The sequence below is a fragment of the Oryctolagus cuniculus genome, chromosome 10, assembly GCF_964237555.1.
Source record: "Oryctolagus cuniculus chromosome 10, mOryCun1.1, whole genome shotgun sequence".
Lineage (NCBI taxonomy): Eukaryota > Metazoa > Chordata > Mammalia > Lagomorpha > Leporidae > Oryctolagus > Oryctolagus cuniculus.
The window spans coordinates 63,126,310-63,142,450 of record NC_091441.1 but is presented as its reverse complement, the minus strand read 5'-3'; the positions used below and the strand labels follow the sequence as shown (position 1 = coordinate 63,142,450).

At 38.7% G+C, this 16,141-nt stretch overlaps 1 protein-coding gene across 15 annotated transcripts in view; it reads left to right on the top strand.

The window, feature by feature from the left end:
• The window catches only part of L3MBTL4 (L3MBTL histone methyl-lysine binding protein 4), a 555,652-nt gene that overhangs the window by 365,416 nt on the left and 174,095 nt on the right, over window positions 1-16,141 (top strand). For all 15 annotated transcript variants that reach the window (XR_007921517.2, XM_051851406.2, XM_051851407.2 and 12 more), the window contains one exon: window positions 7-109. Coding sequence is in view for 14 of the 15 variants with exons in the window: in XM_051851406.2 (XP_051707366.2) it covers window positions 7-109 (103 nt within the window). In the remaining variant the exon portion in view is untranslated. The remainder of the gene's footprint in view (window positions 1-6; window positions 110-16,141) is intronic.

The window sequence follows — 16,141 nt, the reverse complement described above, 5'->3', positions numbered from 1 at the left end:
CTGAAGGAGCAAATGATGTGAAAATCCTTCCAGGTCAAGCTGTTTGTCCTACTCCAGGGTGCCGAGGAATAGGCCATATCCGTGGTCCACGTTATTCAGGACATCACAGGTAAAGTTTTTTCTTATTTAATATTTCAGGGTTGAATGAGAACGTTATGCAGATGAGCAGCTGCTGTAGCATTTTATACCTTAGCCTCTTGGAGCCAGCTGCCCCTATCACACTCCTTTCTCTGTTGCTACAGCCCTTCCTTGACGTCTCCTGCCATCTGGCCTCCTCTCCCCTTCTGGGGCCCTCTTGGACATCTGAGGCATTTGGCAGACCCAGATCGTGTGCCTGACTCTGGGGTCTATCAGCTTTCTTCGCAACACACCTTTCTGCACGTACACACAGACCTGTCCAACCCCAGGCCTAAATTGTTTCCACACCATTCTGAGTCTTGTTTCTTCTAGAGAACTCTGGAGCTTCTTGCCTTGTCCCTTCTTGTTTTCACGTTGCCTCTGTTTCTTTTTCTCTCTTTCTTAATCATTTGGAGATGAGCTCATTCTGTGAACAAATAGTAAGTGGGAAGTTCTGTTATAGAATATGCCCATATTTTGAATGCTTGATAATGTGGATTGGATAACACTTTCAAGTAGAAATAAAGGTTTATGTCTTCACTACTTTTTCTGTTCCCTTCAACTGGTAACATGATGTTTTGACTGTTCATATTGGTGACCTCATAACAGACTACATGAATTAAAACTGAGCAGGATTGACATTAAATGTGTCCAAATACACAAACACAGATAAATATAAAACACTTGTTAAAATAAATTTAAATGCAGTAAGGAAGTCCTTGCTTTTTCAGGAGGAGGCAATCCTGGAAGCCATTGCCTAAAAACTATTGTCTAAGTGAATCAAAGTCAGTGTCTCTGTAGGACACAGTGGCAGACACCCCAGATAGCCTACATGAATAAAAATGCCATGTGTGTAAGTATATTAACATTCACAATAAAAATTACACAGAATCCAAAAAAAAAAAAAAAGGTATCAGTCTTAAAGACATGCAGACAGCTTGGTTACTTTTGCAAATATTTGGGACTCAGGTTCTGAAAGTGAGCCGAGCCTGGTGTAAATGTTTCTGTGCTGTGTGAGGGAGGAAAGAAGAGGGAGGAAAGCACAGACAGATGGAGGGAAAGAGAGGAGAGGAGAACACCTCAGAATGGGGATGGTGATCTGAATCAGGTGGAGGCTCTGCTGGATGGGGGAGAGACACCTTCCAGACATCACTTGGAGTTGCTTCAGAGAACCTGCCTCAGGCGTGTGTGTGTGAGTTGCATCTAGAGCTACTGAGTCCAGTATGATAGTCACTAGTCACATGTCTGCTTAAATTCATGGAAATTGAATACAGTTACAACATCAGTCACTCAGTCACACTTAGCCGTATTTCAGATACTTAGCAGTCACACATGGCTAACGGCGACTGCATTGGGCGGCACAGGTAGAGAACATTTCCACCATCACCAAGAGAGGCTAGCGAGTCAAGCACATTACGACTCCTCTTTGAAGATTTTTGAGTGGCAGGTGTTTCTGGGTGAAATAACTAACCACCTTAGTGCCTCCATCAGAACTTGGGTCTTTATCCTTGAAGTAATCAGAATATAGGGTTACAGTTTATGGTTCCCACAGAGCCGTCTGGACATTCGCCTGTGTGGTGCTGGTGCTAGAGTAACAAATATCCTCTCTGGATTACTCATCCACGGCTTCTTCTTCCACTTTACAGAAACTGACAGCCTCCCCCACTGTCTTACCCATCAGTGATTCACCTTTCCTGAGCAGGTTCTGAAAATGTTGTGATCAGTCACAGTGGGTTTATACCACTTTGTTCTGGTAACTTCCCTCAACTTAGGCTCATCCAATATGATGTAATTGGGCCAAATGTCCTTATCTGTGCCATCTAATTATCAGTAATATTGAACATATTTGACAGATGTTTATCCACCAAGTGGCCAATAAAGGTTGAGCTGAGAAATTCTGAACAAGGGACAGTAATGTAAAAAATAAATAAATAAAGCAGAATCTAAAGAAAAGTGTTCTATGAAACTTAGAGAAGAAAATGAAATACTGGAGATGCTGACAGTGAGAGCAGTGGGACATTTTCAGGAGCTGGCAGTTATGAGACTTTCCTCCCTTGGACCTCACAAAGGCACAGGACAGCTCAGGGCCATGCCTTGTGCTTGGCTCCTGGCTCTTTGCCAACTCTCAACCTTGTCATGACACAGCAGAGCTCATGAAAGCAGGAGCAAGGGATTCCAAAGCTTAATGATTCCAAGGTCTCAGAAATGAAAAATGAAAAGCAATGAGTAACTGTTGTTAGCTTCCCTTTAGAATGGAAAAGCTGAAAATTAGAAAACTGGATGTTTCTTGAACACATATTTTTATATAGAATTTATAAGATATTTACACTATGAGTTAAATAAATTTTAACATTCCTGTGAAAGGAACTGTAAATGGTTTTTATGGCATTTAACCCTGCTTTGTATCCAAGGAGTGAGGACAATTTCTTGGAGTTGGTGTTGAACTTCAACAGTAGCTGCAGAGTGGGGGTCACAGGTGACAGGTTTGTGCCAACAAGTGCTCAATGGTTCTACCTCTTGCTATAGTCATTTAGTCATGGTATTAACCAAGATAATCTAAAAGACTGTAAATACTGTTCTTCACTATTTATCTTTGGGAGTGTCTGTTAAGAATTCACACATGCAGACACACATACCAGATAACACTGTGCCATAACACACCCCAGGTTATCATTATCCCTTGGTTTCTATATGTCAAAGAGGTGGTAAACAAGAGAGGAAGACTTTAAAATGTCACTGCTTAGCCAAGGTTCCTTAATGTGTTATTATCACAGCTTCTAGCTTGAGGTTCCTGACAAATTTAAATGAGTACAACTTGCATACTGCAAAATAAAAGTGTTTTTTTCTCATGTCGTAGATATGTCCCTTTGCCAAAGAAGCATCATTCTCTAAGGTGTTTCTTGCTATCTATACCATTAAGCAAATATTCTTTTTAAAATTTAAAACAAGAAGAAAGCAAAAAAATCAAAGCAGAAAGTCCCTCCAGCTTCACAAAGGCCTTTACAAAATAATCCAGTTGACTTCTGTTTGCAAAGCCTCAGAGAAAGCTTCAAACCTTGGAGCTTCACTTAAAGCAAGTGGGGATTTTGCTGCTTTGCTATAGAATTACTGCCAGGCAGTGACTTCTTATAAGTAGTGAAAGTAGTTCTTACCATTTTATGTCAGAATTTCTGATTCTGATATTGAAGCCTTGGTGTTTTGAAAGGAAGTAAATAGTCTTAAAATAAATTGTCATCTTCTTGGTTTATATAGCTAATTAGAACAATGGCATCAAGATGTCACTAAAGACATTTGAAAATTAATACATCATTTTAGTAGGTCAGGCAGATCCTTTCTATGGATTAGATGGATTTCAGACGGGTTTGTTTTAGCTTTCATTAAAATAGGCAAGGGGTTAACAATAATAATCAAAGCTGTTTGGAGTTCATGTAGAATCTGCATAAACCATTATTTGAAAGAAATTGCATCAGTTCTTATCTTTATGAAAATAGGACTTTGGCACACAGTTATCACACATTTACATTTTATTTGAATGAATTTACATAGTGAATAAAATGAAGTAGGTGTATTTGTTAACATAGAAATATTTAGAGATGACAACATTGAGAATGCAAGATGTAAACTTACTTTTGAGCCAGGGTCCAAGATTAGATGTGAAGCTGTGTGTTTTTTTCTAAGTGAGTAGAACACAGACCGAAGAAGATTTGATCTAATTCTGTGTCATAAAACATGCAGAGGAAGTTATCGAGGTGCTAATAATTATGTTCTTTACATAGAGAGCCAAATATTCTAACAAGGTGATGGGCTCTGGCCCCAGTCCTGATGTGTGGGATGCAGGGAGCAAATGGCTAATGTGCCCCACCCTAAACCACATAGATCAAAAGGGAGCATGTGCTGCTCAGAAGGGAGGGTTTCAAATAAATCCACAATGTCTTTCCATGGAAACATAGAACACACTCAGCCGCTACTTAGGAATTGCCAGAATCCTTTTGTAAGTTCAGGAACAGTGATGGGGGCAGGCATTTGGTGCAACAGTTACGACGCGGCCTGGGACACCTGTGGCCCATATTAGAGTGCCTGGGTTCAACTCCAGGCTCCAGTCCCAGTCTCCACTCTACTTTCTGTTAGTGTGCAATGTGCACCCTGTGGCACAGCATTTGATAGCTCAAAATATAGTATACCTGGACTGAGGTCCCAGCTCCTGGTTACAGCTGAGCTAACCCCAGCCTTACAGGTATTTGTGGAGTGAACCTCCAGATGGGAGTTCTGTCTATCTGCTGTCTTGCTGTCTGTCTGTCTGTCTCTCTCTGTCTCTCTCTCTTCCTATCTCTTTTCCTCTCTTCTTTCTCTCTTGTAAACAAATTAATTAAAAAACAAGAACAATGACTGAAATTAGTTCAGATTTATTTTTACTTTTCACATTTGTTCCTTTGTATGTGTGTATGTGAGAGACAGAGAGATTTGAATCTCTATATGTTTGAGGCTTCAGATTGGCTCAAGTTGGATGCCTACATCTACCAGTTAGTATGTAATATAGATCAGATTGCTCCATTATTTCTAGTTTCAGTTTCCTCATCACTAAATCAGAGGTTTGTGCTGTAGAAAATGTTAAATTTCACAATGAGGTTAAAGCAGATATATATTTTAAGATTTATTTTATTTATTTGAGAGGCAAAGTTAGAGAGAGAAAGGGACAGACAGAGAGAGAGGTCTTCCATCTGCTGGTTTATTCTCCAAATGGCTGCAAGTGCTGGTGCTGGGCCAGGCTGAAGCCAGGAGCCAGGAGCCACATTTGGGTTTCCCACAAGGCCCAAGCACATGGGCCATCTTCCGCTGCTTTCTCAGGTGCTTAAGCAGGGAGCTGGATGGGAAGTAGAGTAGTCAGGACTTGAATCAGCACCCATATTGAATGCTGACGCAGTAGGCAGAGGTCCAAACCTCTACACCACAATGCCGGCCTCAGATGTATGTTACTAACAGCATAACTGCAGAAAATAAAGGAAAAACAGAATAATATAAAGAGACTTTAATTCATTCATTTCAGACAATGATAGGTGACATAGGCAAAGCAGAAATAAGGATATAAAAATCAGAATGACATGAATTAAGGAAAGGAAGAGTGACTGAAATGTATCTATCAAGCCGAAAACAGTCTAAGTGCTTAAAAGCACTTTTGAAAAGTTGATTGTTAGACAACAAGCAACTCCATGAATTCTCAAAGCCAAAACAGTTCAGATCCCTTCTCGCTGAGAATAAAGCTCAGTCACCTATAACACATACAGAAACATTCATGGCTATAATTTAAGCAGTCATGTGTTCAAAGGAAACCAAAACCTGAATCTCAGAAAATCTAGACTTAGTGTGATGAGAATAGCCAAGAGATAAATTCTGAGATATCACTGTATATCAGAGTAGAGATAAATATATACCGTCATCAACAAGAAAGAATGGAAACAAATTAATGAAATAGTCAAATAGTTACAAGAAATCACAGAAAGGGAGGAAATATCCAAGCAAAAAAATTAACAGGAATGAATTGGAACACAGACACACACACACAAAAGACCATAAATCAGCAAAAAGTATTCAAGAAAGTTTTTTTTGAAGCAAAATAGTAGCACTATAACAATAAACAGTAGGTACCAACATTGTTGAGAAATTGTCTTTGAACTTCCTTGCATTATTCTGAGAATTAGGACTCCTTTTATAGAAGGAATTAGAGGCACAGCCTTGGGCTTTTCTGTTCAATTGCTGTGACCCGATATACAATGATTTGGTTTAAATTATTGATTGCCTTTTTTTCTTTGAGGGAGTGGAACCGCTTTGGCTCCGTTCTTCCTTAGAAGTGGCTGCATTTTCTTTCCCAAGGAGATCATTGCCTGAACCATCCTCCTGCTTGCTGGGTTGCTTGGTAATGAATATCTCAGGTGCATCCTGGTGCAACCTAAACACCAGCTCCTTCACCTGATAGCTCAGAGCAGCCTCACACTGCTTTTGCTTAGCCATCCTCACCTCTGATTCTCCTCTCATTCAGGCTATCAGCTCACTCTGCGGAAGCCCTCAGGCCTCCACACCCTCCAGTCTCCGCTCCAGGCATGCTGCTCAGGGTCTTCCTGGGCCTTACTCCAAGGGATCCCCCTTGGCTCCTTTCTATTGGAGCCTCTGACAGGCTGCACAGTGAGCCTTGTGGAACTGAGAAACCTTTGTGCTGGCTTATTTTCTTCTTCCCCTGGCTTTTTGGGGTCAGGTTTGTGGGAGGTAATTTTTTGGTGTATCTAAAGCATCCTTTATATTTCCTCAGCCATCACAGTTTAGTTGTAGGTAGAATTCCAGTTAGAAATCCTTTTTCCTCAGAATATGGAAGGCATCATTCCCTGCTGTGTTGACTTATTATTACTGAGAAGGCTGCTGTCCTTCAAATTTCATTATGTTTCCTGTCTTCATCCATCCCACCCCTACTCCCTGCGACCCTCTGCAAAAATTGGATGCCCTGGACACTTTGTCAGACTGCCTTTTATTTCTGATATCTGAAATGGGCCTTTCTCATTCATCGTTTCTGTGTGGACACCTACAGCTTTCATTCTTGGGCATTTGTGCACATGATTTCTTTAATAACATTCTCTTTACTGTTTGCTGCCTTTGCTTTCCAGAGCTGAGGCTCCATATTTTCTCATATGGCTTGAAACCCTCCCTCTTTGGTTCTGTTGAGTGAAATTTTCCCTCCAGTGTGTCTGCTGTTCCTTTCACTGATGTTTTTAAATATGCGTGACTCCTTGCCAGGCCCTGACAACTCATTCATGTCCTGCTCCTGTGTGGTAGAATGTGTGCCTTGCCTGTATGGTAGTGGTGGAAGTTACCTTTGTTTGTCCTCTGTGAACTTCTTTTTTTTTTTTTTTTCCAGTATTTTTGTTTTGATTTGGTTTCTGGTTAGGTTGGTTGGTTCCTTCCCCTCCTTCCCATCATGTTAAAAGTGTTTTCTCCAATCCTGGCAGAGTTTATCTTCATTCACTTCTGAAAGTGTGGTATCCAAAGGGCTGATGTGAAGCTCTGTGCCCTGTGAGCCCTGGGAAGTGCAGCTGGGCAGGGACCAGGGTGCTGCCTAGGAGTTCTCCTGCACCACCTCCAGGAGGCCTTGTTCTTTGAGAAAGTTCCTACTGTCAGAGAAAATGTTTCCAGACTTTTCCTGGTGTGTTTCTGTGGCATCTTGCCTCAACAGACTCTTAGCTGGAGAGCCAATTTCCATGTTTGAAAAAGTCTTTCTGGGTGAGCATTTGGCCTTGTTGTTAAGAGGCCTACTAAAATACCTGCTTAGATGTCCACATTCCCTATCTGAGTGTGTGGGTTCGACTCCTGGATCTTCCTGTTGACTCCTGCTTCCTGCCAATGTGGGCCCTGGAGGCAGCGGTGATTGCTGAAGTAATTGGGTTCTTACCATGTATGTGGGATGCCTGGAATGAGTTCCTGGATTCTGGCTTTAGCTGGCCCAGATGTGGCCATTCTGCACATCTGGGTGGTGAAGCAGCACATGGGAATGAGCCTGCATTCTCTGTCTCTCTTGCTCTTGCTATTTCTCACTCTGTCTGCCTTGCAAAACAAACAAACAAAATTTTAAATGTGTTACCTTCTCTTATTTTCTAGCATCTCTTTGTTCATGCTTTGTCTTCATTAATTTAGACCCTTTTATTTATTTTTTCTTCTTTTAATACAGAGAAATTGAATTTATTGTCAAGGAGAAAGGATAAATACAATTTTCTAACCTGGCATGTTTCTCCTTATTTTTAAAACTTTGTTTTACCTCAAAGTAATTCAGCTTAGAGTTTTTGTTTTTAATTCTGTCTGTGTAGTATTCGTACTTCATCACAGTAGTACTTTCTTCATAAAGACAGAAAATAAAATATCTCATAAAGTGAGTTTTTGTTTAGCTTGGCCTTGTAGCTTTTATGAACTAATTGTGATTGATTGTATTACCATGTTTATAAGGATTTCTAAATATATGGCTTTAATTTTATATGTACAGAACTTCTAAATTTATTGACATGTTCACATCTGATCCCTTTGTCATTGGTCTGAGGTTTTGCTGTCTTGGATACCATGTAGTGTAATTCAGTTGGGTAGAAATTTTAAAATAAACTGGAAGACATATTTTTACTTCAATAAGTAATGGGAAATGACTATCTGACTTTAAAGAACACTTTTAATTCTCAAAATGACATGATTAATTACCTAATTTAGTAAAAGCATTGATAGTATAACAAAAGATCCGTCATGGGTCTTTAAATCACTTCTATCCATTACTGTAAAATTCTTGAAGGTTAATGCATAGATGTGATTTTACTGAACTGGGGAAAAATCAATGAGAATTCTATGATTTTTTAATAAATTCTTTTTTTAATTGCATATTGAATGCTTAGTTTTACAGCATTGGTTTCCAAAGACACTTTATTCTTTAACACATACTGAGGCCTTTTTATTAGCATCTCAAATTACATGAATTTCCAAGGTTGTAGAAACTGTATCCTTATTATGATTACAGCAGACACAGCTTTGGTTTATCTCTGTGTGAGAACAGTAGAACATTGATTAAGGGTAAGCAAAAGTGATGATATCTGTTCATTGTAAATCACCTTGAAAACCAAACCCACAGTGAAATATAGACAAAAAAAGCTCATTCTCTTCAAAATTAGAAATATTTCCAATGTACATTATTTTTAAATTGATAGAACTTTATTACAAGATTAGCCAACGAATCAGTATTAAACATGTGGTCACTATAAAGAGGCATTAAAAAACAACGCAAAAAATATTTGCAATCCAACTATAAAGTTGTATGCCCTAATCTGCTTATTCATCCAGGCTTTTATAAACTTAAATATGTATAGTATGTATGTACATGTGTAGAATCAGACTAGATATATAGTATTTTGTCACCTATTTCTAAGCAAAATATCAAATCGTTTTTTCATGTTGTTAGAAACTATTAATATACATTAGTTAGATATGATATCTAATAGTTTCAAGATTATTTGTGTTCTGGATTAGATATTAATTATAAATGACTTTGTGTGGATTTTTTTTAACCTCTGCCTTGTTTCATATTAATACCATCTAACAAAATTCTTTTTTGTGTGAATGTTAAAAATATTTGTTCTATTATTTTTTGGCATTCATGTTATTTTATTTGGGTATAGTTCTGTGAAAAGCATATATAGGTTTTTAAAAGGAAAATTTTGTAAGTCTTTTTCTATTGATGACAGAGTTTTATCTATTTGTATTTGCTGTTATAATTATCACATAAATTGTACATATGCCTTACATGATTTATTTCTTTTGTTACTGTTATTATTGCTGTTGTTGATGGTGATGGGACTGGGAAGAAGCCATTCTTCCTTCCTTTTATTAAGTGTTGGTTGCTTTTAGTTTAGATAGAAGGTTTGTATTTATTCTACTGGTAATTTTAACGTTTTACACTTACTTATTACCAAAGTCATTAGAAGAACATTAATTTTTGGCTTTTATGGGGGGAAATATGAAATGATAAATACTGTTCTTTTTCTCTAATCCATTTGTTGAATTTGTGGTTAAACATATCACTATTTTCTTTGTTTCTGTTTAGTGTTAGAATAAACCCCTATAATAAAGAAGAGAGAAAACGGAAAAACAATTTTGAAATCATATTTAAACACCTGTGTGCCTTTATTTCCATCAGCTTTACTGCTTCCAGTGGTAATCTCCAGTCCTCTTGCCCTGTTTCTTAACATCTTTTGTTCTTTGTTCTGACACACTTCTTTTCAAGATTTGTTTTAATTTGTATATAGTGCCTGAATATTATATTTAAAATCTTTGCCAATCAGAAAACACATCTTACCCATGACAGCAATTTGATGGATGCCTTTTCTTTCCAGAGTTCTGTCAATGTTACTTTTGTTAGCTTCTAGTTTTGATTGTGATGACAAAGTCTACACTGGTAGATTGGTGTGTGTGGGAGGGTATAATTAAAATTCTCCCAGATACCTCTAGATAAGACTTTATTTTTATTAAGTTTACCTGTAATGCTGTTTTATCACAATTTTAGGCCTAAATCTTCCTCTGTATCAGACCATTTTTTTCTCCAACTATTCTGAAATTTTGATTCCTGCTGCACTCTTCACTCCAGAATTTCTGTTAAAGACACTGGATGCTGTGTGTCTGTGCATCATGTCTCATCTTTGCTCTCATCATTTTCACTTCTCCATTCTGTCCCTCTGGGTGCTAGGGTAGTCATTGGAACTTAGGTTCTAAAAAGCTGGTAGTATCTGTGCGCCTCTGTGGAGGTTTCACCACGTGAGGACTGTCTTATGCCTCCTCCTTGCAAGCTCCCCACTTCCTTGTTTCCTGCCCTCCCAGTCACCATCTTCTGTACTGGCCTTAAGTGGATCTGCTTCCTACTGGTTACCAAGGGAGGCATTTCCAATGCAAAATTCTAGACTTTAAAGTGCTCGTACATATAAACACCTCTGGAATGGAAAGTATCATTCTTGCATTTTACTTTTTCAAAACAAAAATCTTCAAATGGGTTTAGCCCTTAACTAAAAGTAATTTAAGAATAATCCTTATAATGCCAGGCAGTAGGATAAAGAATAAGTTCCCATCATCCCTGAGTCACAATTTCTTCAACTGCAAAACCATATGATTGTGCAAGGTGATTTTTCATTTCCTTAGTAGTGACAGGAGTACCCCTTGTGTGTGGGCATACATTCCAGGACCCCCTGGATGCTTGGCACTGTAGAGAATACTGAATGCAGCCTATCTGGTATTTTTAAAAATATTTTCCAGTCCAAAACTGTCCCCAGATCTGTGTAGCCATTACTTATCCTACAGTACATGGCTTGGTAGTTCTCATTAGGACTCCTTTGTGACCATCTTTGTATAGATTCGGGGCTGGGGCACCAAGTTGCCAACAGTCAGAAATATGTTCTGTTCATGTCTTTCCCATCTTAACCAAGCACTTAAATCAAGCACTGTGGCCACAAATTTTATAGTCTGAGGTGCTATAAATAAAATTTCTTTTTCCTTCCTCACAATTCCATGGGTAGAAGATTCATTCTTCCCATAGATATTTGCATCTTTAGCACATGATTTATTTTTCCTTACATATTGAGTTCAGAACTTTTACATTTTTTCACTTAAGGAAGCACTTACACCTTCTCTAATTACCAGTATCACTACTATTATGTTTTGGGGCCATTACTAAGTAAGATAAGGGTTAGCTGATCACAAGCACAGCAGTACTGTGACAGACCATCTGATAACCAAGATAGCTAAGTAGCTAACAACACAGGGTAACACATACAGAGTGGATTCCTTGGACAAAGGGATGATTATTATTTCAAGCAGGATGAAGTGGGAGATTTCATCACAGTACCCAGAACTGCAAGCAATTTAAAGCTTATGAATTGTTTATTTCTAGAATTTTCCACTTATTATCTTCAGGCCATATTTGACCACAGGTAATTGAAACCACAGAACTTAAAACTACAGCTAAGGGGAATGGAGTAGGGAAGTATATCAGTATCTATGATGTTGTTTAGTCTAAAAGATACATAGCAACATAATCCTCTACAGCCTGTAACATAGCAATTGAACAGGGCTTACCCCAGTTGTCTGTAACTTATCCATATGTACATTACACTGCTTACTGAAATATAAGTAGCTTGAGTCCAGGATCAGGATTCCAAGACCCACACCTGCAAAACTGTTGCTAGCAGCTGGAACTGGGTTGGAATAACACCCTTTCCTAAAGTCATTGTAAGAATCAGGATTAATGATCCTTCCATTATCTACTATACACATAGAAAAAGACATATCATTTCATAATTAACTTGCTGTGACTTCCTGGAATCAATCAAATTGATGACAAAAGTTTCCTAGCTTATCTGAATGCATGGAAATACTCTTTAATATGACATTTTTAACTTTTATTTAATGAATATAAATTTCCAAAGTACAGCTTATGGATTACAATGGCTTCCCCCCCTCCATAACTTCCCTCCCACCCACAACCCTCCCCTTTCCCTCTCCCTCCCCCCTTCCAGTGGATTATTTTTCTTAAGAGCTAACATTTCTATGCCTGGAAAATTTGTCAGTTTCTATAGTTTTCTCATTATTTATGAAGATGCTTCCAGAAGTTTATGGAAAGATAGGATTGAAAGGTAAATTTATTTTGGTGAAAAAAATTGAAATCCATGCAGTTTTTTCATAATATGCATTTTCAACAAACCTTTCAAAATACCCTCATGTAAGTTAAGCTTAAGTACATGATTCTCTTGGAGACTCTGATTTCTTCAATTTTTTCTTAAACACCATTGTGAGAGCTAAAGCCCAGGAGTTTATGCAGCGGGACCCAAGATTGCCTTTTGTGAAAGATCATGTTGACCACAGGGATCTATTTGGAAATTTCTTGCAGTGCAAACAATAGGATGGACTAGATTGATTAGAAATTTGAATGTTGATGATTTTTCTTTTGGAAAGAGTCTATTACACAAACAAGTAGCAACAATTATAATAATAGGTTTTATTTATGTATCATTTAACCACTTTGAGAATGTTTCCACATGCATTATACTATCCCATACACACAGTACATCCGTGTAGGGTATGTTTTAGCACACCTTTTATATGAATGAAAAAATAAATCTTACACAAATATGTCTTCTTATTGCACATTTCATAATTAGTAAAACTAAATTTTATTTATTTATTTGAGATGCAGAGACACAGAAAGAGCTGCCATCTACTGGTTCTTTCCTCAAATGCTCATGAGAGCCAGGAATTCAACCTAGATCTTCTATCCTATGTGGTGGCAAGAACCCAACCACTTGAGCCATTACCTGCTGCCACCCAGAGTGTGCATTAGCAGGAACCTAGAATCAGGAGCAGAGCCAAGACTTGAATCCAGGCATTTTGACACAGAATGTCAGCATCTCAATCAGTGTCTTCCTCCTGGGCCAAACCTCAGTTTTGGTAGAGCTGATTTTAAATTCAATGCTTCCTTACTACCTGTCTGATAATGTTTCTCCTGGGCCCCCACATGTATGTAGAACTGGAATGGTAGTTGAAATTATGCCTTTTATTTGTGTATTGGGTAGGTTTAAGGTCAAAAAAGGAAATTGATACTAAACTAACACACAAATCTACTGCATCTGAATGAACAGCCATTAAGGAATATTATAAAAGCTTCTTCACTTGATGCAAAGCCAAAACAAAATGACCTCCAGGATTTTTTTCAAACTGCAAATTTTTGAGTCCCAGTTCCAAAATACATACTACACACACACACACACACACGGGAAGGGGAAGACTCTTAAAGGAAACTGTAGTTGTTGCTTTCAATTTATTATAGAAAATAAAGAATATAAGCTGCTTGAATCTGCCTCCACTTAATGTGTAGACTGCTAAATTACTCCTTGTAGAACACGAACTATCAATAAGAAAACTACAAATTAGAAATTTGGAATAAAAGCTTAAGTTATGAAAGTATTAAGCCAGGTATGATTTTTAATTATCCTTTTGTCATGATTGTTCTCATTTTGATGATATAATAATTACCACATCATACTAAAATTTCTGTTATTATAATTCAGTGTCTGCAAATATCAGATTTAATATTCATTTGCCTGTCTATGTGGAGCCAGGTGGAAGAGGTGCATTGCCTATTTATAAGAACTAGCTGTTATCACTGAATTTTCTGAATCCCTCAGTGGTGACAGTGAGTAAGGTTGAGGGTGGTGTAGGATTCCATTAGGGATGCTGTAGCAGTATCCAAAGTAAATAACATACTGTGCTGCTTACTAAGATAGACACAATGATGTCAACTCCAGTAATAATACATTCTACAGAAGGTAGGTATGAATGGACAACAGATAATTCTCCATGTAATCAACAAATGGAGTTTTGAACCTAGAAATCTATGGAATGTTGAAACTATCAATTATGTAGTTAATACTAAAAATAACTTCAAAAATAGAACAATTCCATTCCTAGTTATATGCCCAACAGAACTGTGTACATCTGTTCACTAAGAGACATGTACCAAAATACTCATAGCACTACTGTTCATAATAGCCCTACCTGGATCTACAAAATGTCCATCAGCAGTGGATGGATAAAGTGTGCATATTCACAGTGGAATGCTGGACAGCAATGAGAATGAGCAGGTTTAACAACACACAGTATGGATGATGCTCATATGTTTAATGCTGATCCAAAGACACCAAGGACAAATGGTGAATTCTGAGTGATTCAATTAATTTTAGGTACAAAATTACCTACTGCTTTAAAATACAGTACTGCAGTTACCCTTGGGTAGGGACTGGAAGAGGGGCTTTGAAAGGTTTCTGCATTCATGTTCCTTTTCTTTACCTGGCACTTGTTACATGAGTGTATGCAGATTTTGAAAGCAAATTGTGTTCTGCACACTCTGTATGTAAGATCCACTTTAATAATAATAAAAACATTACCTCATGGATATCAAGGTCACCTTCCTAGCTAACAGTCCTCACAAGTGTGGACAAGGTGACCCTCTCGGTTTGGCAGTCCTTCTAACAGTCTGACATGGAGGTTAGCAAGGCCAAGCTGGAAGGGAGTCCCAGTCTTGTCTTCTCTAGAGCAGTCCCCAGATCCACCATGCCCAGGCCCAGGGTGCTTGCTGAGTGACTCAGGAGGCAGGTAGCCTGCTTCCAGGCTGCCCTAGGATGTTCAGTAAGACTGAAAACAAAGCAGCTGTGCTGTCATGAGCGCTCACGAAGTCCCATGGTCTCCAGGGTGTTAATCTGCTTCACCTCTTCGTAATGAATTAGAGATGAACAGAGCAGACTGAAATGTTTAAATTCCCTGGAGTTACAAATCAGAAGACCCAGGGACCAGCTTGAGGCAAAGTGGGTTAAGGCTGTGACACCAGCTCTACTTCTGATCCAGCTCTCTGGTAATGGCCTGAGATAGCAGCAGAGGTTGGCCCCTGCTACCCTCGTGGGAGACCTGATGAAGCTCCTGGCCCCTGGCTTTGTCCTGGCCCAGCCCTAGCCATTGCAGCCATTTGGGGAATGAACCAGCAGATGGAAGATCTCTCTCTCTCTCTCTCTCTCTCTCTCTCTCTCTCTCTCTTTCTCCCCTCCTCCTGTCTCTCTCTGTCTCTCTCTCTCTTTCTGTAACTCTGTCTTTCAAATACATAAAAAATAAATCTTTTTAAAAAAAAAATAGAAGGCCTAGCTTTTCAGCCTTGTGTTGTGGGGTACATTATCCAGTAGTTGGTCTGTTTCTGCTTCCTATATACTTAGCTTCTGGGTGGGTAGAGAAAAGATTTCTTCCTCCTGTGAGACAACAGGTATTGGAGGGAGACATATAAGCCATGTCAGGAAACACCCAGGGTGTGGTCCTAAAATCCAGCCTGCCACTGCTACCCACGCCTCCCACACAGGAGCCAGGCTTGGGGTCTTCTGTCAGGTGATATTCCTGAGCCTGGGCTGCTGTGCTTTTTAAGTTAGATTATAAACTAGTGGTAAAATCTTGGGAAGAATAAAGTAGCATGGATCACTATTTTGAGTATTTCCTGAACAGAGATCCACACACATCCACGCCTAACACCCTGCCATTCTCATCGCCACCACCCACACATTTATCTAAGAATTCTTTGCTGTTAATTCACAAACACTAAAAAAAAAAAAAAGTCTTTTTAAAAGAGAGAAAAAGCCTTGTTTTGTTAAGCAGCAAACTACAGTTCCTTGCTGAGCAGAAGGGAGTGTCTGGCTTCCACAGCACTGAGCATCACTGTGCGAAGGGCAGCTGGTCAAACATTCTTACACTTCCTTTTGATAGTGACTAGCCAGCCCCTTATTTTTGTTCAGAGATGTAAGTGCCAAGGATTTCAGCACAAATCCCTAGCAGTCATGTTTCTAAAATCATGCCAGCGTTTGGTAGCAGAAAAATCAAAACACAGTGCTCTATCTTTCCTTATCTGTAGCTTCAGAGCGTTATTATTGTCAATACCTGG